This window comes from Littorina saxatilis, unplaced genomic scaffold (genome assembly GCF_037325665.1).
Source record: "Littorina saxatilis isolate snail1 unplaced genomic scaffold, US_GU_Lsax_2.0 scaffold_646, whole genome shotgun sequence".
Taxonomy (NCBI): domain Eukaryota; kingdom Metazoa; phylum Mollusca; class Gastropoda; order Littorinimorpha; family Littorinidae; genus Littorina; species Littorina saxatilis.
The window spans coordinates 53,646-75,807 of NW_027126942.1; the positions used below are offsets into that span (position 1 = coordinate 53,646).

The following is a 22,162-nucleotide window of genomic DNA, read 5'->3' on the forward strand; positions in this document are numbered from 1 at the left end:
AAAATAAATCCCTGCGCTTAGAACTGTACCCACGCAATACGCGCGATATAAGCCTCATATTGATTGATTGATTGCTTTAAACTCGGAATTTTGTCATTACTGGCAACAGATTGGCTTGTTTAAGTACTCGAATGTGCTATTTTATGTATCCCTGATAGTTGATTAAGTTTACAAGGGTTATTGTTGTGTAGATTTTACACAGTTCGTAAATCAAATCTGAAGTCTGGGTTTTTGCTGGCTGCGCGCCGCGTGCAGACCCGGCTGTAGTTCACTCCTGGGGAAGGGGGGGGGGGGGATTCCGGGGAGTGCACGGTAGGCCCCGTCACATTGGCAACTATTCTGCTTCTTCTTAGGTCGCGCAATAGCGGACCCGCGCAATAACGGACCCGCGCAATAGCAGACCCGCGCAATAGCAGACCCGCACAATAGCGGACCCGCGCAATAACGGACCCGCGCAATAGCAGACCCGCGCAATAGCAGACCCGCGCAATAGCGGGCCGACCCCAGAATAGCTATATAACAATACACTGCCTCTTCTTCTGCACAACTTGTACTGCAGCTTGAAAGTTGTTCCGAAATTCGGGTCAGTAACTCCGTACACAGAGCGATGCAGTCGCCGTGGCAAACACTTTGTCTAAATCAGCAGTAGAATGACGTACACGAACCATATTCAACGTAATTATACGTTGCGTTGTATAATACGTCTGTGACACGAACATGTAAAATGTGACTTTCTATTGCCGTTGAATATATTGATGACTACTTTGCAATATATTCACATGACGGTCCTGAAAAAAACCCATGTCCTTACAGGTATTAGTCTGCCCCAGTGTACTGATGGCGCCATAGAACTGACGGAGGGAGTGGCGGGCCAGACAATTACCTGTACAGGCACGAGCTCAACGCAACAAGTGTCATGGAGATATGACAGTTTAACCCTGGCCACGTGCAACGCACCTTCGAACTGTGAAACTCAATTTACATTTGTCACACCGACACGTGACGACAGTACATCCACACTGACCTTCCCGGGGGCGATGACACGGAGCCTGTTGGGCAACAGCTCCATCACCTGTACGCTTGCCGGCACTCCACCACAGACCAGCAATTGCTCCATAGACGTGATATGTGAGTAAACAATTAACAACTTCATCACTGATGTAAATTATATGAGTTTTTCCTAATACGCCTATGCTGACTGTTAGCAAATGAAAACAGACAAGAATGGATATGAGCCGGAAGGCAAATGTTCATATCATTTTCGAGACATGAATCACTTGATAACAGTCACCATAATAATGATTACAAATAATAGTTTTATCGCGGGTTTTTTCAAACCAAATTCGAACCGATCCCGCGAGTTAGATAGAACAGCCGGATTGGAGACTGGCTCGTTCTGATCTGATTATGCCTGTCACTCACAGCATTCTCGTGACCTGGTTCAGCCAACCACTTACCTGACGTGATGAATAGTAACAGGTGAACAGTTCGCACAACAATCTCACACAGTAAACCATGTTGAACATGATTTCAGCTGCGCTGCTTACTCTTGTCCAAGAGAGAGCGACCGACTCAGAATCAACGTCAGTCAGTACGGAGATGACGTAAAAGTACACAAGACGTCAATTGAATGACGCAATTTCATTTATTTTGTTCACAATTTTGCTTGCAATTTTTAGGTAAGCTGGTCGACATGCTCAGAGGGTGGGTGATGTATATGAGACAATGACAAAAGGTGACGTTTTCATGTCAGTATGTCCCAAATGACATCACCAGTACATTTTTCATTCTATCTAATCTGTTTTCGTTCTATTTTTTCTAATAACATGCGTTAACAATTGATTGCCAACTGGAATGGAAGAGCACAAAAAGTGTAACTTGATATGTAGTTTCTCTAGAGGGAAAAACATCTTCCACTTTCATGTCAGTGTGTCCCATGCAACATACATTTGCCAAACAGCTATGTGTAAGTAGATTATTTGTTAGTGGTATAGAAAATACTGATCAACAATCAAAGTCAGTGTTCACATTCATTTTCTACCTATTTCTTATTTGTTTATTCTTTTGGCAATGGTGAAATGTCAGCAATCGTGTGTCATTCGGGACAGTAGACATGACACCTGACCTTTTGTCACTGTCTCATATACAGAATTCACGAAACTTTTTTTCCTCTGCACCACTCCACACAATGAAAGCTGGAAAACTTTTTAAAGCTTAACAAAACTTATTTATACATCACAATAAAAAGTCCAAAACCAAGCCAGAATGGCTCATCTTTTTAAAAATCCAAATGTTCGGCCCGCAGGCCTCTATCAAAGGTACACAGATCAAGCATCTATAGTAACAACTTATTATATTGTTACTATAGACGCTTGGTCTCTGTACTTTTCAAGAAGGCCTGCGGCCTAAAATGTGGATATATGTATAGGTTACAACACAAGACCCAGCGGATGAATATCATCGGGAGACACGAGCCTCTGGCAAGTGGCTCTCGATTGATATTCCCGCTGGGTCTTGACTGAAATACAAGCCATATAAAAAACCACGAGTGTTGTAATCTGTATATCCCATTCTACCATCAAACACAAAGTGTAGACTACTAGCGGCACTGTTGCGATCTGTGGACTGTAAAACAGTGGTGCCAGCGAGACTTAGCCCTTTTGCAACCTTAAACTAAGTGACCGTCGCTGAAAAAATAAAACGAATGAGTGCATCGATAAGTACGCGGTAACACTACTTTCAGACCATTTAAAAGCTTTAAGTAAAGGTTCATAAGTTGCAAGAAAGTAATGAAGTCGTATAGAAATTAATTTAGTTGAAGCGCAAAATTCTTTTGTTTTGCGTTTCAGGTCGGCAGAACGGGCGAAACGGGTTTGGGACCCATTTGGCTTACTCGATTCAGAATCGATTCCACGTTGTTTTTCTCGAACGTGTTATTATACAATTAGGCTTATTGACAGAGAAGCAAATTTTAGGCAACAAATATGTAGGTTTAGATTTAACCATTTGCTCCCTATTTGAAATGTATCTACGTGATAATCTGTTTTGCGAGTGTGTTTGGATGGATGAACCTAAACTGGTATGGTTGTGAGGAAAACGGGACCGAGTTGAAGTCGCGAATTGCCGACACGTCTGTCACCGCCGATTGATTGCATTTTGAAGGAATATGACTGGATTACGGAAAAAAGCACACATGTTAAGTTCTTGGATACCTTCATCGCCAATGTGGACTTACTGCAGAGCCGGGAAAAAGAGTAGACTTGCTCGCAAAATACGTGAAACAGCCGATGTTTGATAGCGAAGCCAAACCGTGCCAGGTGCTCAAAAGTCGTCTGCTAACGATGCAAGGGAGGGTACTCGTGTTTTTGTTTTGGTTCGCTAGCATCTGGGTATCTTGTAAGTTGAATGTTCGTTTTTTTTCGATCTGCATTGCTTTCATAATGAAAGAAACGTTTGTTTATTGCATCCCATACATCAGATCAGTTCTGAGATTCATTTTTGCGTGCAACTGATATGGTTTTCTGAGCCGTGCAATACGATTTTGGAACTTCATACAAATGTGTCACATTGTTCGGGGCGAGGTCAAAGGTCGGGAGGAAAGTAGTTATTTGCCCAAATCGGAATCTGCACTATCATATATTGTTTGGAGTCCATGATGTATTTATTGAGCTATAAAAATACAACATATATACCCATACTGAAGTAACAGAGACAAAGAAGGGAGGTCATGGGATATATGTATATATATGTCATGTTTACTATAAAAATGAGATCGCAACTGCGTTTGCATGCTCAGCGGAGATCATCTTGACCCGACTCGCTCTTCGGCTAGCTAAGCCTTACTGCATGTAGTCTCGGTGATGACTGGTTTCAAGTGTTGATCCTTTTAATTCAGGCCCCCATATTGACTAAATGTAATGAGATCGCTTCACGCGATATGTTTTTTCTTGCTGCTGTAAATTGTCTCCACGACTGATACTTGTGTGGGTGTGTGTGTGTGTGTGTGTGTGTGTGTGTGTGTGTGTGTGTGTGTGTGTGTGTGTGTGTGTGTGTGTGTGTGTGTGTATGTGTGTGTGTGCGTATGTGTGTGTGTGTGTGTGTGTGTGTGTGTGTGTGTGTGTGTGTGTGTGTGTGAGTGTTTGTGGCTGTGTCTGTGTCTATTTGTGCAGATGCTGCAGATAAGCCTACGTGCAGTATATCGTCTAAACGTGACAACAGTGACCCGAAGCTGAACGGCGTATGTACCATCAACAAGGCGTTTTCATCCATCGGACGCTATGATTGTCTGTGGTTCCAGCGACACGGTAACGCGCAGGTTTGTAGCTTTAGTTGATTTCACTGCTATTCTGTTGTAAACATGGGTTTATCGGGACATCTAAGTACATATTTTGAACACAATCTATGTTTGTAATGTGGTCAAACGTGTCTTTTTGTCATTCAATATAAAGTATAAGGTGTTATTAAGCTTGGAAAAAAAACCGTGGAGACCATGCAGTAACTTTCTGAGGATGCGATTTAGTTAGCTAACCATTGTGTAATTATTTGAGCATGCGCACTTGTTGTCAACATTCGTCAACATTCAAATTACGTTGGGGGAAGATGGAGGGTGTGGATGGGTTGCCGACCTGATCTTCCTCGCCATTATGGAAGGCGTTCATTTTCCAATATACTGCAATTAAAGTTGCCTGTTTGTAATCATGTAACATCTATCTCCTCCTGCCACAGGGCACGCCAATCCCCGAGGACATGACGTCAGTGACGTCACCAGTGATGATTCCAGGCACAGACAGCAATCCTTACTATGCCTTTAACTGCAGCTTTGAGGTGACACTTCCTTTGGAGGCTGGCCTGTACAACTACACGGTGTTCGTCCAGCCTGGTTCTGCCATCACTTCTACAACTTATAATATCAGTAGGTTTGCAATGAAGCTATGCTGCTAACATGAGCACCCAAAAACAATAATTGCACCAATGTTCTTTACAAACCTATGATTTTGAATGTAATCGTCATTGACATGTTTGACATTGCGTATGATTATATAATACATCTTTTTGTGTGACGAAAATCGACAGAAATTATAAATACACAAAATATTTGTGGAATATTATTTAAAATTGTGGGAGCCGTACAGGAAACATTACCATACATATTTTGGTAATAACAATAATAATAATCATAAAGGTATTTATAAAAGCCTTATAACACAATAACCTCTAGTTAAATCATTACCAAATTTGAGTACTACTAAGTTCATTTTATACAGTATCAAACACACAACAGAAAATAAGGTGTACACTGCATTGGGGTGTGCACGTTAAAGATCCCACGATTGACAAAAGGGTATTTCCTAGCAAAATTGTATATGCATAGATAAAAAAAATGTCCACCAAATACCCGTGTGACTTGGAATAATAGGCCGTGAAAAGTAAATATTCGCCGTAATGGCTTGAGATTTACTGGCCGATGTGAATGCGTGATATATTTTGTAAAACAATCCATCTCACACGGCAGAAAATAATATGTAAAGCGCTTAGAGAACCTCAAGCGCTATATAAATCTCCCATATAAATGTACGGAATACTAACTAAATAACGTTCCATGCCCAAACCCAATCCCAATGACTGTCCTGACTGACAAACGTTAACAAATTATCGGATTCTCACTTCAGTGAGTTAATTGTTCCTTTAAAAATGTGTGTGCGTGTGTGTGTGTGTATGTGTGTGTGTGCGTGCATGTGTGTGTGTGTGTATATGTGCGTGTGTGTGTGTGTGTGTGTGTGATTTGACAGATTCCACCAGTCAGCTTAACGTTACACTCAACAACAACACCGCCAACCTGACAGTTACAGAAGGAGACCAAGTCACTGTGACGTGTACGGCCAACGGACGACCCACGCCATCACTACAGCTGTTCAGTCAAGCTGGACAGGAGGAAACACTGCTAAATCAGACTGATGGTGGTGACAATATGTTGGAAGACCGAGTGACGTCACTCAATTACGTCATCATCTCTGCAGAATGTCGTCACACGGCTACTTACCAATGTAAGGCTAGTTACCGCTTGAAAGATGGAGAAAAAAAAGAGGCGGGTCTGCAGCTGTATGTTTTGTGTGAGTACTCTTGTTGGCTTTGAGTGAAGAGCTGTGGAGTCTTTGAAGCCACCTAGTCTTGGTGTGTACCCCGATGACTCTCAGCCATCTTCTCCATTTTTCCCCCCGATTTAATTCCAGTAGATAGCATAATGAGACCTGCCATAGTCAAATCCGGTCACTGTCGGAATAAAGGGACCTTTTCAAGTTGATTTTTGTCTTTGATAACTAGTAATGTTACTCTAGCCGAAGACCGAGAGCCGGTTTCGGCGAGACATAAAAACGTAAGACCTTATTTGCATTTACCGATTTCGTTTTATTTGTTCGTACATTTTTAGAGTAAACATGACATATCGAGATATTGTGGATCCAGAGAATGACAAAAACTGCAATGCGATCATTTCTGAATCTATTGTTTGGATATCAGTTGTTATTAGAATTTAAAAAGAAATTGAATGAACACACTGATTCACAAATGTGTAAGCATCCAAGTCAAAATGCTATCTGATAGTCTGGACCTAGGAAAACATTGCTTGACCAACATTTCAATCAATTTCGTTTTAAACAATTAGGCCAACATTTTTGCAATCATCAAAAAATAGTTATCTAAATAATGGGTAACACTCTTCTGTGTATTACATTTCATAAACATATCTTCATAAACATTTGCATGAACCAATTTTCCTTAATTTTTAGAACATGTTTAGAATAAACACGAATATATATGATATATTCTGTGAATAATAAAAAGTACAATAAACACTTTTTTTAATCTTGTATTGAAATTTCGATTTTATTTAGATTTGTGAGAATTTCAATGACCAAACTCATAATGAATTGCATTTGAAGCTCCCAAACTAAATTGCAATTCAATAGTCCAGATTCGGTCAAAAATTGCTTCACCAAAGTTTCAACCAATTTGTTCGAAAAAATGAGGGCGTGACATTGCCGTGACACCCACACACACTCACACACACACACACACACACACACACACACACACACACACACACACACTCACATACACACACACTAGCACACACACTTACACACATACATGGACCACCACCCTCGTCTCAATTCCCAGTCTATGTTTGAACATTTCGTCAAAACTCTCACTTCATTTAAAAAGGAGACGAAGTAAAACGCGTGTATGTGTACCAACAACCCATTAATTTGTGGTAAGCTGTCACTACTCCTATGCTGTGTGACGTAGTGTACTAATTTGCTTGACAGGTGGACCACGTCTCCAGGAACCAGTGAACACAGATCCCTTTGAGCTGCACTACAAGGGTTATCCTGTACACCTATCTGTCGACATGCTGGCCTTCCCTCTGCCTGACACCTTCACATTTGAATTCAACGGTCAAGAAAACAACGTGTCAGAGTCAGTGACGCCTGGTAATCTAGACAGTCGTTGCTGGACCACCTTTGCTGCTTACGCCGTCACATGCAACGTCACTGTGAATAAAATGACATCTGGGGATGCTGGCTTCTACTCTGTGTGGATTGGGAACAGTGCTGGTAATTTCACCATTAGCTTCGAAGTAAAATACTTTGGTGAGTAGTGTGTCTTCCTGCGCTGCAAACTGTTCTTAGTTTATAAGAAAAGATGTGTGCATCATGCATGTACAGTGTTAACGAGTAAGCCGATATCTGCGATACGTACATACAGAAATACATGATTCATATGAACATACCAGTATTTGTTCCGAGTAAAACTTTCTTACGTTTGTTTCTCAGTACTTGAACTTTTGTTGGATCTTACATTTTCTTGTTCCGATTTTTTGTTGTGCAAACTTTGAATTTGGAACACTTTCATTGGCTAAATCAATGCATTTTTGCATTGTCCACCACAAGAGAGCCGTGGTTTGTTGAAGTACGCGAAGAACCTACTTTCACTAATTATGCATGTGCTTCACTGAGGTAAGCCTTTTACAAGAACGCTCAATTAAATAATTGGTAACGGCCGTTACTTTTTCAAACTGCTTCTTGTCTTTGTGTCTATGCGACAACTGTTCTTTCTTTTGAAAATGTTGTGTTCTTGAGCATGAACGCTTTTATTTTGATGTATGCTTATTTTCTGCGATTGAAAGAAGCCCCTAATATTAGCCAGAGAATAAAGTAAGTTTGTTTTGATTTTGTTTTTGTTACATTGTTTTTGTTTATACTGTGGTGGTATTGTCAGGTCAGAAGATGTATATCTTGCAGAAAACTATCTTTTGCATGGTTGTAATGTTTTCATGTTAACTCCCAACATAGAGCCAGACCCCCAGGCCGGGGAAAGCTTTAGTACTGGTGCTGCAGTTGGTGTGGCGTTGGCGCTGGTGTTTGTCGTCGTTGGTGTTGTCTTCGTGTTGATGTGGCGACGTCACTGGGTTTTACCTTGCGCTTCTTCCACTGCCAACGGTGAGCGCGTGTGTTGATAATTGATTGAGAGTGTGTAAGTAAGTGATAGAGTGTGTGTGTGTATGTGTGTGTGTGTGTTTGTGTGTGTCTGTGTGTGTGTGTGGGTGGGTGCGTGCGTGCATGCGTGCGTGCGTGTGTGTGTATGTGTGTGTGTGTGTGTGTGCATATGTGTGTGTGTGTGTGTATGTGTGTGTGTGTGTGTGCATATGTGTGTATGTGTGTGTGTATGTGTGTGTGTGTGCGTGCGTGCGCGCGTGCGTGCGTGCGTGTGTGTGTGTATGTGTGTGTATGTGTGTGTGTGCATATATGTGTGTGTTTGTGTGTGTGTGTGTGTGTTTGTGTGTGTGTGTGTGTGTTTGTGTGTGTGTGTGTGTGTGTGTGTGTGGGTGTGTGTGTGTGAAGTAAGAGTATGAGTCAGTGTCAAAGTGGGTGAGTGTCTCAATGGGTAAGTAAGTACATGTGTGAGTAAGTGAGTGAGTTTGTGTGCGAATTTAAGAGTATGTGGGTGATTGAACTGGATCGTTTGTGTCTAAGTGTGTGAGTGATTGAATGAATGTGTGTGAGTACGCGTCTGAGGGAGTGAGTGAGTGTGTGAGTAAGTGTGTGAGCAAGTGGGAGATTGTGTGAGTGAGTTGGTGTGTGAAGTAAACATGAGGCTTTTATTAGTACAACTATTGCTGAAACAAGTTGGTGACCATTGCTGCCTCAAAAAAAAAAAGTGCCGTTGGTTTTAAACTGTCACACGGTAAAAGCTTTCGGACGTTCAAAAATGACCACCATGATCATTGTAGAAATCAGTCTGTACTTGATTTATGAGCTTGATTAACTGTTGTTTGTCCCGGCAGGACAATTGCCCTTTAAACAATGTCGTAGTGTAAGGGAAAGTCGCCAATCCCGGAACAGTCGGCTAACTTGGAACACCTCAATATGCGGTCAACGGGAAACAATTCATGAAATATTTTTTAGCAGAAATGTCTAGTGACCTCTCCCGATGTTATTTCAAAAAGAAAAATGGCAACTGCGGCAAAACCAAAGAAGAGGTACGTTTTTTTAACTTTTCTCCCTTCTTCTTCTTATTTCTATTGTCTAGAATTCGTTTTATTACTCTTTATCTATATACGTTCACATAAAATGTTGATTGCTATTACAAACCTACATCAATGTGTTACACTATGAACGGGGAAAAAAGATTGGAAACGTCACATGTATCCTACAGCTAAAGTCGAAATCCATGCAGGTGCCATGCGGCTATGCTGGAACACATATAGAGGCAAACATGGAACAGTGTTCCAGCTTTGACGCATTCTGTTCCATCTTACCCTCATCAAACGATAAAGTGAACACTGGTGTTTTTAGTCCGTGGCAGGCTAATTGCCCCCTGGATAATTGTTCCCCGACAACTGCCCCCCCCCCCCTCCGGACAATTGCCCTACTAGGACAATTGCCCCCCGGACACCTGCCCCCCCCACCGAGGGAGGACAACTGCCCCCCGGACACCTGCCCCCCCAATTTTTTTCTCACCACTCTCCGTGCAAGTTTTTGCAAAAGCCGTTCACTTCAATAAGAGTGTGTGTGTGTGTGTGTGTGTGTGTGTGTGTGTGTGTGTGTGTGTGTGTGTGTGTGTGTGTGTGTGAGTGTGTTTGCTGGTGTAAATGCGGGCGTAAGTGTGGGCGTGCAAGTGTCTGTGTCGGTTTGTCTGTGTGTATGTCTGTCAGTTTGTCTTTGTCTGGGTGTTTACAGTATTTATGTGTATGTGTCTATATGTGTGTGAGTGTGTGTGTATGTGTGTGTGTGTGTGTGTGTTTGTGTTTGCGCGCGCGCGCGCGTGTGTGTGTGTATGTGTGTGTGTGTGTGTGTGTGTGTGTATTCAAACCAGGAAGCATTATATAGATATCGTTGAGAAAACAAATTATAGACTTCCAGTACCTGTGAATACCCTCTAGACAACAATACAACACTTGATAACACGCTAAACATACAGACAAGAATTGGGGGCAATTCATTGTCACGGGGGGCAATTGTCCTAGGCGGGCAAATGTCCAGGGGACAGTACTGTTGTCCGGGGGGCAGTACTGTTGTCCAGGGGGGGGGGGGGGAGGGGGGCAGTTGTCCGGGGGACATTTAGCATAGAACCGTTTTAGTCACGTACTCAATTCTCTTTTCAGTTTTATTGTATTTTTTCCTGCTATACCTTTTATTGAATGGTTGATTGATTTGTTTTACAGTATTTTGGGACCCGGACGGTGGCTACCCGAAGAAATGGGCTGCGCGTTGTCGGCTGTCAGAAACGGGGAAATGGGTTTGCGTTGCGCATCAAGAACATTTGGTGTTCCTGTCACGACTTTTATGCTGCGAAATATCTTGGTACTGCTTCTTGTGTGGCACCAACACCCCTTTGAACATTATACAGTGCCAGCAGTATACACACGGCATTGATCACACGAGGACTGCACTGAAAGTAGAAAACAAAAGGACATTGAGTGAAAAATCGTTTCTTAGCTTCTTTTTTCATGTTTTACAAAAACAGGTTTTTTTATCCGATTTGTTTAGACCTAGCCCTTATTTATATTTTTTTCACATTTGAGGCATTAATTGTTATCAAATTTACTATTTTTTTTGTAAAAATCCAATGTTATGTGGAAAAACAGACATTTAAATAAGATGGCTAAATCAAAATGTTATGACGTATGAATTTATCTTGTGTGTGTGGCAATGTGTAATTGTGTGCGTGTGATTGAGAGTGTGTGGGTGTATATATGTGTGTGTGAGACACAGACAGAGCTAGAAAGAGAGTCAGTGTGTTTTTGCATGTGTTCCGAGTTTGACAACACAGTGTTCCACTTTACACACCCATGCGTCCAACCTGGAACAAATGCAGAAATTTTTATAATGGTCAGTTTGATGAGTTGTGTGACTTTTATTTTATCTTATGTTGTTCGTTTGTTTACTGATAGAGTCTAGTATGTGACAATATAAAAAACGCTTTGCAATAATAATTTTTTTGTCTGGTACGGCTGTTTCTCCTTAACTGTTCCAGGTTTAGCGACATTCCCATACGTTGGCTTGGAGGTGTTTCAAACTGAGATAGCAGTCTCTGCTTGATTTATCCGTCAGGGATTAAATTCCTTTCAGATCTGAAAAGTGGGTATTGTTTCATCACTTTTACATGCCAAGCACATATTCAAAAGACACACTCAGCTAGTCTGCTACACAAACTAAGTAACAGCGTAAGTAGTTCTTAGTAATGAACGATCTTTGTCCTCTTCTTTTTATGTCAAAAGTATAAAAATGTCTCTTCTTCACTTCTTTCAGAAAGCAACAACACGGAACATAATCAGTGAGTATTTGAAATTCCACCTAGCCACACAGGATATGACCGCACAAAGTGATAATACATTGCACAAGTCGTGTTGGAAAGTACGATAAACCTCAGCTGCTATTGTAATCAAGTTAAGAGCAGGTGTTGCAGAACATATCAAGATAAAAAGTTGCATACTCACGACCAACCGTTGAACTTAAAGTTTGTTTGTTAGTTGCTTTATGTCTCCGTGTGTATCTAGATCTTTAAAACATGACTGCCCAAAAAGAACCACACAGAAATACTTTATTTCCAACAGAAAATGAAGAGAGAGATTCACTGTTTTTGCATGATAAATATATGGATAAATATCAATGTATAACTCATCTCTTGTTCAGGGCGGCAGTGTCGCACCCTGTATCAGTGGAGCGTGAAGAACAGCAGAACGCCAGCTCTAACGAAATGCCCGGTAAGTTTTTACTGCTCTGATATTCACCTAAAGTCACACAAAAAATGTGTCCATGCAACCAGTTGGTGCTCTTTAAGATTGTATACAGTGTCTAATTTGTGTGCGTGCTCTCTGTATTTCTTTGTCGGACTCTGTCACTGTCTCTGTCTCTCTGTATCTCTGTCTCTGTCTCTGTCTCTGTCTCTGTCTATGTCTCTGTCTCTCTCTCTCTCTCTCTCTCTTTCTCTCTCTCGTTCTCTCTCTCTCGTTCTCTCTCTCTGTTTCTCTCTCTCTCTGTCTCTCTCTCTCTCGCTCGCTCTCTCTCTCTCTCTCTCGCTCTCTCTCTCTCTCTCTCTCTCTCTCTCTCTCTCTCTCTCTCTCTCTCTCTCTCTCTCTCTCTCTCTCTCTCTCTCTCTCTCTCTCTCTCTCTCTCTCTCTCTCTCTCTCTCTCTCTCTATCTCTCTCCTGCACTATTTATGTTAGTAGCGTTATTTTCATTGTGATACATTGTAAACAAAAAAAACAAAAATGATTTCAAAAACGTATGTTGCCAGCTGATAAGCAACAAGCAACTAACCAGTACGAGATCCTGCAGCCTCTTGACATAGGGGTGAGGTCTGACTACGCTGAGCTCAGTCACTGCCACGCCGATGTGAAGTCTGACGATGGAGCAGGTAAAGTATGTGTGTGTGTGTGTGTGTGTGTGTGTGTGTGTGTGTGTGTGTGTGTGTGTGTGTGCGCGCGCGCGCGCGAGCGTGCGGGCGTGCGTGCGTGCGTGTGTGTGTGTGTGTGTGTGTGTGCGTGCGTGCGTGTGTGTGTGTGTGTGTGTGCAATCAAACTGTGTGCGCGTGTGTGTCTCTGTGTGTCTATGTGTGCGTGTGTGCGCGCGCGCGCGAGCATGTGTGTGTGTGTGTGTCAGTGTGTGTGTGTGTGTGTGTGCGTGCGTGCGTGTGTGTCTCTGTGTGTATATGTGTGCGTGTGTGCGCGCGCGAGCGTGTGTGTGTGTGTGTGTGTGTGTGTGTTCGTGTGTGTGTTTGTGTTCGTGTGCCCTCCATATTTTCATTCTATTCTTCATTATAAGAGGACAGGGTAGTGGTAGAACTGTGTTTATTTGGTTATCTGACTTGATGCATGATGATGTTATGTTCAAGGTCCTCCCCAAGACAATACACAGCCATCGGACGGGAGGGTGTACCAGAATGTAGCAGAAAGTTCCTTCTCTTGAAATCAGCCGATGAAACTGTGCGCTGTTTTCTTCATTAGTTGTTGCTGTTGTTTTTTTTTTTCTTGTTTTTTTGTTTTTTTTAAATCTCAGTTGCATGCAGGCTGCTTCAACCCTTTCTTTTTTGCCTTTTTTTGTTTTGTTTTTTGTAGGCGGGGAGCATCCTTCTTCATTTATTTATTTTTTTTTTTAAGTAATGTTTTTACTATAACATTAACATTACTATATCTAAATGTATTTTAAGCAACTTTTCTATATAACAATTCCCTCTCAAAAATGCATACAATATCCAGAGGGGAGCCATATCTATAAATACCAACACACATTTTGGCTATCACAATCAAATAATTCACATAACTTATTAGTGCCTTGGAACTTTGTGAATTTTCAAATACGCCCAAAAAAACTTCCTTTACGGTAATTTTAATAATCATATTATATTTACAATTCACTCAGTTGTTGCTGTTGTTGTAAATGTGACAAACGACTGGCAATTTCCCCAGGGAACAAGGGACAAAAGCCGCGGACTAACCGTACGCACTCTTTAACAACCCATACACCCCTGACAGAAAACTTATTTCCAGAATCCATCTATTCCCGAACACCGGTGTGCTATTTATAATGCTAAAGAGGGCTAAATTTGACTCTTCTAGCGTGGATCATTTTTATATTGGGCATATCGTGCAATGACGGATGTGCGCTGATGTTTTACTTGCATGTGTGTATTCGTGTTTTTAAAGCTGATATTTGTGCTGCAATATTTGAATCTTTATTGTGCGCATGCATGCACACGATGTTGTCCAAACACCTTGAAAAGTCTCCACAAAGTTGAATCATGTTGTACATGCATTCTTAGCTCAACTCGGATTCGAACCCACGCCCATAGCAACAAACTGGTTTCAAAACCTGGACACTACGAATCTGCTACTTTTCATTAAAACACTACGTATGACAAAATATACATCAGCAGCAAATTCCATTACATACCAACAGGCTTGAGTTTACAATGCTCACCTAGAAACTCAGCAATCTATCTAACAAATTCATCCGCAGTGTAACTCACGCTGGATTACATTCCTCCAGACTTTATTATATCACTCGCAGCTAGACTGACAGAATGATTAGGATTCGATCAATCTGTGGCACACAAACAAAAACAATGTATGTGATTATCTGGAGAAAAACAAGTCGCGTAAGGCGAAAATACAATATTTAGTCAAGTAGCTGCCATTTTTCAGCAAGACCGTATACTCGTAGCATCGTCAGTCCACCGCTCATGGCAAAGGCAGTGAAATTGACAAGAAGAGCGGGGTAGTAGTTGCGCTAAGAAGGATAGCACGCTTTTCTGTACCTCTCTTTGTTTTAACTTTCTGAGCGTGTTTTTAATCCAAACATATCATATCTATATGTTTTTGGAATCAGGAACCGACAAGGAATAAGATGAAAGTGTTTTTAAATTGATTTGGACAACTTAATTTTGATAATAATTTTTATATATTTAATTTTCAGAGCTTGTTTTTAATCCGAATATAACATATTTATATGTTTTTGGAATCAGCAAATGATGGAGAATAAGATAAACGTAAATTTGGATCGTTTTATAAATTTTTATTTTTTTTTACAATTTTCAGATTTTTAATGACCAAAGTCATTAATTAATTTTTAAGCCACCAAGCTGAAATGCAATACCGAACCCCGGGCTTCGTCGAAGATTACTTGACCAAAATTTCAACCAATTTGGTTGAAAAATGAGGGCGTGACAGTGCCGCCTCAACTTTCACGAAAAGCCGGATATGACGTCATCAAAGACATTTATCAAAAAAATGAAAAAAACGTATGGGGATTTCATACCCAGGAACTCTCATGTCAAATTTCATAAAGATCGGTCCAGTAGTTTAGTCTGAATCGCTCTACACACACACACAGACACACACACACACACACATACACCACGACCCTCGTCTCGATTCCCCCCTCTACGTTAAAATATTTAGTCAAAACTTGACTAAATATAAAAAGGAGGAATAAATAGGTTACACACCTCGTCTCAGTAAATATTAAAAATAATGGTCTCAGTTCGCGGTCATGAAAAAGGTTGCTGAAGCTCGCATTGTTCATGATCTGCCGACTTCGAAGGTAAAGGTCAGCAGTGTCACTTTTAATATCCACTGAGATTCGGCATGTAACCTCTGCATACACCAGCTCACAAATCCGACTTTATTTATTTAGAAGATATACTAATGTGAGCAAAATAAGCTGGTTACTTCTTGTAGGTGAACAATACTCTTTTGGTTATACACACCTAACAATGTGCCCACTCAACAAATCATGCACATGCGATCACACACACACACATACACACAACCAGTGTTGTACATTTTTTATACTATTTTGGCGTTTTTAACATAGTAATGTATTATTGTCCTTACCGTTATTCAAACATATTTGACATTGAAGTGTCTCTGTGTAAATGTGTTTTATTGTCACTCTCGCATTGGAATTCATTTCAAATTGTTACATTACATTTTAAGCATTTATAAGTATTCTCCTGTCATCAGAATTTATCGTTAATGGGTCCTCCATGGTGTTGCTCCTCATACACGGCATTCCATAGTATGTCACAGCATATACACTGTGGTCAACACAGTTCCACGGGGGTACGCAGTGCCTTTGTTAATTGATGACGGTGCCAAAGGTATTGCATTTCTACTTAATTTGTATGATTTTACACTGTATTGCTGACTTGGAAGCTAATTCAATACGATGCTGGATTCCACTTCATGTAGTATTAACACATCATAACAAATAAACCTTCTGCTGCATTTTTCGGAGATCATGTTTTGTATCCGTATAAATGCGAGTGCAAGTAATTGTGTATAAGTGTGCGTGTGTACCTGTGTAATGTCACTTCGTGTTGTTTTTGTGTGTCTTTGTACATGTTTGAGTATGTACATATATGTTTTAACAGATGCGGTCTGAAGTCAGTGAAGACGAAATACTAGCAGCAGAGATAGTTAAAGAAGAAGCAGCGGACATAATGTGCCTTCACAGACCGACAAACAGGCATGCATTCCTAGACAGAAAAGCAACTTCTCCAGTGCTCTACAGCTTAAAACAATTAAGTACTGACTGGATGTAAAAACTGATCCCGTTGTCCACGAGGAAAAGTACTTTTCGTATAGAAACTCGTCACACCCGTGACCAGGAACACCAATTTTAACGGCAAACATTACGCTCCTATTCTTTACTTCCTTTAAGCAACGCAAGCACGGGTAAGCATTCAGATCTTGCCACACACGCGGACTTTCCAAGCAAGAGACCTGCTTGAAATAGCAATAAATATTTCAACCACCACTTTAAAAAGAATAGTTAAAAGGTCAATACAATCAGGTTCTGATAGGATGGTGGCTCAACCAGGAAGTGTCGATATATGTGCACACTTGTGAAGCAGTAATACATTATGATAATGTGTCGCACGGCAGGTAGACGAGACAGCAGCAGGCTGGCATGAATGAGATAACGTTCGTACAAACAAAAAATGTTTCTGTTCACCGTGTGGCTGCTAGCAGCACTTCACATGGACATGGTTCGATACTGTGCCGGTAAGAATGTATTATCCTCTTTCCTGATTGAGCATGTGCTGCATAACACACCGTGTGTGTGTGTGTGTGTGTGTGTGTGTGTGTGTGTATCTGGCTGTGTGTCTGGCTGTGTCTGTGTGTGTCTGTGTCTGTCTGTCAATTTACCTGTGTCAAACCTGTGTTAAACCTTTGTACATTATTGCAAAGTTGACAAGCTAGTGCTACCGCTCTTCTTTTTTCTTCCTCCTTTTTTTTTTGCAAGAATGTTACTGAATTCCGGTTAAAGCGCTTTAAAGGCCCAGTCTGCCTCAACAGTTTCCAGAACAATTTAAATCGTCTCACGACAAAAGCAGTTCTAATCTTATGGAACACACTTGCAATAGCATTTAACAGCATTAAATGACACAGTTCTTTTTAATGACTATTTAGCTTGCTTACGCACACCAGATTTCGTGGTTTATTTTACCCCTGAGCCATCGTGAACCCGTGTCACACACTTTCCTTTTTTTCACTATTTCGTCGTCAGTTTTTGATTTTAATGCGACTCGATGTATCTGCAATAGCACGTAATTGTGTACCTCTGAATCTAAAATGCAACAGACGACTGCGAGTCGCACAAACTTATCGGCCGCGATAGACTTCAAAGGAAGCAGCGACATGCAGAAAGTGTGTCTGCTTGAGAAGTTCTTAACTTACCACATAAACAAACGGCCCTTCTTTACCAGACATGCACTTAGAGTCACGATTTTACTCACCCTAATAAAAGTAGCATTACGCGAAATCAATGCATTCAGTCAACCTGCGGAACTCACATAATGAAACTGACTGCACTGCATTTCACACACAGACACACACACACACACACACACACACACACACACACACACACACACACACACACACACAAGCGCGTGCGCACGCACACACACACATACACACACTCTCACACTCTCACACACACACACAACTGAGCGCGTGCGCACGCACACACAAACACACACACACACACACACACACACACACACACACACCGACCCTCGTCTGAATTTCTGGTCTATTTAAACAAAACTTTAGTCAAAATTCGATTAAACGTACGTGGACAAGGTCAAGAAGAGCGAGTTATCAAAGAGTAGTGTCGCAACAAGGAAGTGTATTCCCTGCCGATAGTTATGCACACTGGCGGGCCGTGTTATACACACGGCATGTAGGCTATGTGTCACACCGGAGTGGTTCAAAAGACTTTTTACAAGCCTGTACAATTCAAGACGCAAAATGTTTTTCAAAGCTCTTTGGTTGCTTGCAGGACTTCAGATTCATTTAGAACTACGTTGTGACGGTGAGTCTGCCTCAAATTATTGTTTATTGATAGTTACATTGTGTGCGCCCTTGCACCCGTGTGCATGTTCTACTTAGGTGATACTCTGACAGGAGGAAGAGATTTTGTTTTGTTTCCTCATCCCCGTACCACCAGAAGTCAAACTAGATCAAGATTTGGAGGATCCTCGTAAAATAGCAATACAGCGTCTTTCAGATAGATGGTTAGCACTAGGCTCGTTTCACGTTTTCTCGAAATTTCGCTGATATTGACGCGTGATTTGAGTTTTTGAGTTATGTTGACTCGTGCTTGGAAGTGCTAGTCAGCCAGGTTTCATATCACACACTTGACATGTAGTTTGTGCTTTTGCGCCTGTAGCACCCGCTTACAAACTGCGATCCTTGTTGAAAGATTTCACCGATATTCGCGTATGGATCTCCAGTTCTGTTCATCTTGAAGTCATGTGTCAGCACCCCAGAACTCTCCCTTTCCCGGCTCCAAGCGTGAACGCAACAGGGTCACACCCAGACAGAGCGTGTGCTGACAGCAAGTGGGGTATCAGGCTATTCTTTTATTTAAAATAGCAACTACTTAAGATCGCTTGCCAGTGTTTTCAATCCTAGAATGTGGTATAATGTGAATGTTGTAGTCAATTCAAAGTTTTACAGTAATCATATTACACATTTCAACATTGCTATAACGTCTGACAGCATATCAAACCGAGCGTTAACCAACAGGGGAGGGGCTAGCTGCTGTTATACTATGTAACATCACGTGAAAAGCGAGCGACGACAGGGTCGGACTGAACTAAATCACACAAGGGGAACGACACCAGCCACTGGCCCTTTCAGTCGCGTTGCACCGTTTTAGATGGCTACAGTGTGTTTTGCATAGATCTCACAAAATAGATATTCCTAGTGTTTCCCTCTAGACAAATATGCTGACGATACTCGGATAGAAGATTCTACTCCCCCCAGTGATCTCCCCAAAGTACTTGAAAAAACTGAACTGTGCATTGAGTCAGTGAAGGATTGGATGGTTAATAACAAACTGAAGTTGAACGATTCAAAGACTGAAGTGTTGATGTCAGACTCAAAGCATGCGTTAAACCAGACTGATCGTACCTTTATGACCATAGGTAGCACGCAGATTGCTTTTCAAACCACAATACAGGACCTAGGTGTTAAACTGGATTCTACCCAGACTATGCAACAACACATCAGCCATGTCTGTAAAGTCGCTTTCTTTGAACTGCGCAACATTTCCTCTGTAAGACCTTTCCTGGCACTTCAAGCCACTGTCCATCTAGATTCCTCTCTATACTGAGTCGTCTTGACTATTGCAAGTCTCAGATTAGCTCTACTGCCTACAAAGTCAAAGAGTACAGAACAATACCGCCAGGCTCATTCTCCAAAAGACAAAGAAAGACCATGTCACTCCCCTACACAGCTCCCTCCACTGGCTTCCAGTAAAGTTCAGGATAGAGTAAGTTATACCCCCATTCCACACATCCGTTCTAGCTTCCGTTCCCAGCCGCCCTGAGGACGGCTGCCATTACGATCAGACGCTGCGCAAACGGCCGTTTTTGGCATCTTTGCGCAGCGTCTGACCGTAGTAGCAGCCGTCTTTATGACGGCTGGGAACGGACGCTAGAACGGATGTGTGGAATGGGGTATGACAACACAGTGGGTGAGAGCGCTAAAGTTGCGTTACCTTTGCACTACATACCACTAACGATCCATGAGATCCGTTACCGATGTGTTACGGTTTCATTACTGTTCATTTGGAACGGCCGGGGAATGGCGTATACCCCCATTCCACACAACCGTTCTAGCTTCGGTTCCCATCCGTCCTGAGGACGGCTGCCACAACAATGAGATGCTGCTCAAACGGCCCCTTTGGGCATCTTTGAGCAGCGTCTGACCGTACTAGCAGCCGTCCTCAGGACAGATATCACATACCGACTGTATGGAACGCGCTTCTAAATCATCTTCGCAATGCCTGTAGTCTTGCGTCTTTCAAAACCCAGCTGAAAACACATCTCTTCTGTAAAGCCTTTATATAATTGTTCCACATATGAATATAGCTGTTTCTGCACACTCTGTACATTATTAGTATGCCTGTGTTGTCACATGCTTGCAGTATATAAAAGAGCGAGAAAGAGAGAGAGCGAGGACGCGGTGAGAGAGAGAGAGAGAGAGAGAGAGAGAGAGAGGGAGAGAGAGAGAGAGAGAGAGAGAGGGGGGGAGAGAGGGGGATAGAGAGAGGGAGAGCGATAGATAGAGAGAGAGAGAGCATGCATTTAAGTAGTGAGTTCGCTTGCTTGCTGAATTTTGTTGTTCTTCTTATTGACTGTGTATTTGTTCTTATCGCTATGATGGGTTAGTGTGCTTTTATTTTCTTATGTCATGATTTGTATATCGTGTGTGTGTGTGTGTGTGTGTGTGTGTGTGTGTGTGTGTGTGTGTGCACACTCACACACACGCACCATACACACACGCACCATACACACACACACACACAAACACACACACACACACACACACACACGCACACACGTACACACACATACACACACATACCCTTCCGTCAACCATCCCCACACACATACATACACAAACATATATACATACACATTCACACTTCCCTCCATACCCCCCCCCCCCCCATCCCCCATTCCCGACCACGACCACACATAAACAGAACAGGCCTTATCAATGTGCAGGTTTACAAATTCAGGAGTGTAACAATGGTCAAGTAGAGACCGTGGAGAACACTGCAAGCTCTCTCACGTGTGTTGACTACACTGGTACCGTCACCTGGCAGTATAGATCAGCGAACACCGGCACTCTACCAGTCATCGGTACGTGCGGCGCCACCTGCACATTGACTCTAACCTTCCGCAAGGTTTCTTCACGCTGACACGGCTGTCTGACTCCTCCAATCGCCTGGGTCTCTCTTCCGGGGTGGCAGTGAGACAAAACATTGGCTACACCTTCATGTGTGTAGAGGGATCGACACGGGAACAATGTAGGCTGGAAATTATAGGTAAGTTACAGTGTGTGTGTGTGTGTGTGTGTGTGTGTGTGGTGTTGGTGTGTGAGTGTGTATGTGTGTGTGTGTGTGTGTGTGTGTGTGGATGTGTGTGTGTGTGTGTGTGTGTGTGTGTGTGTGTGTGTGTGTGTGTGAAAAATTGGAATCACGCAAAATTGTGTACGCCTGATACTTGAGTATGAATTCGTGTAGATATCGAGATTGGAAGGTTCAGGGAAGGGGTCCTTACATGAATGTTTGATTACACACGTCAACCGTTTTTTTAAGTTTGTGTGCTTCCCTTAAAAAATCAACTTTGATGATTGATGAAACAGTGTGGCTCTTGTAACCACGCCGTTTGATGCCGTGCTGATACTGCTTATGGCGAACAATCTTACAATTGAGTCAATTAATATTGCCTCATTGTGTATTTGGGTTTTTCTTTGCTGCTGGCCACAGATGGGGGTATTCAGGAGGTAGAAAATCAAGCAGCTTTAAAGGCATAATTATGTACGCGCTCCCGTGTTTACAAAGTGTAGTTTGCCCATAATCGATGTCAAACGCACCATAAGACCATGTAATGACGACATGTCGCCATGCGCGGACCATATACATGCATTACAGCTTGTTTTAGAGTCTCAAAAACTTTGGATGTAAACAAAGACGCGGAGTTATTTCCCTTGCGTCAACGCTACCTCTGTTGGCAAATCTATAAATAGGACGATCCAGATCAAAATGAAAATTAACATATCTCAACATTGAAGGGG

At 42.0% G+C, this 22,162-nt stretch overlaps 1 protein-coding gene across 1 annotated transcript; it reads left to right on the plus strand.

The window, feature by feature from the left end:
• Positions 1 to 779: 779 nt before the first annotated feature.
• Positions 780 to 21,225, plus strand: LOC138955420 (uncharacterized; the record flags this gene model as incomplete). The annotated part of the gene is made up of 11 exons (XM_070327034.1): positions 780 to 1,128; positions 4,170 to 4,315; positions 4,726 to 4,912; positions 5,790 to 6,044; positions 7,326 to 7,649; positions 8,352 to 8,498; positions 11,811 to 11,835; positions 12,195 to 12,265; positions 12,799 to 12,923; positions 18,476 to 18,551; positions 21,088 to 21,225. Coding segments are annotated over exons 1-11 (1,843 nt in total), but the record flags the coding sequence as incomplete, so codon positions are not given.
• Between the last annotated feature and the right edge of the window lie 937 nt (positions 21,226 to 22,162).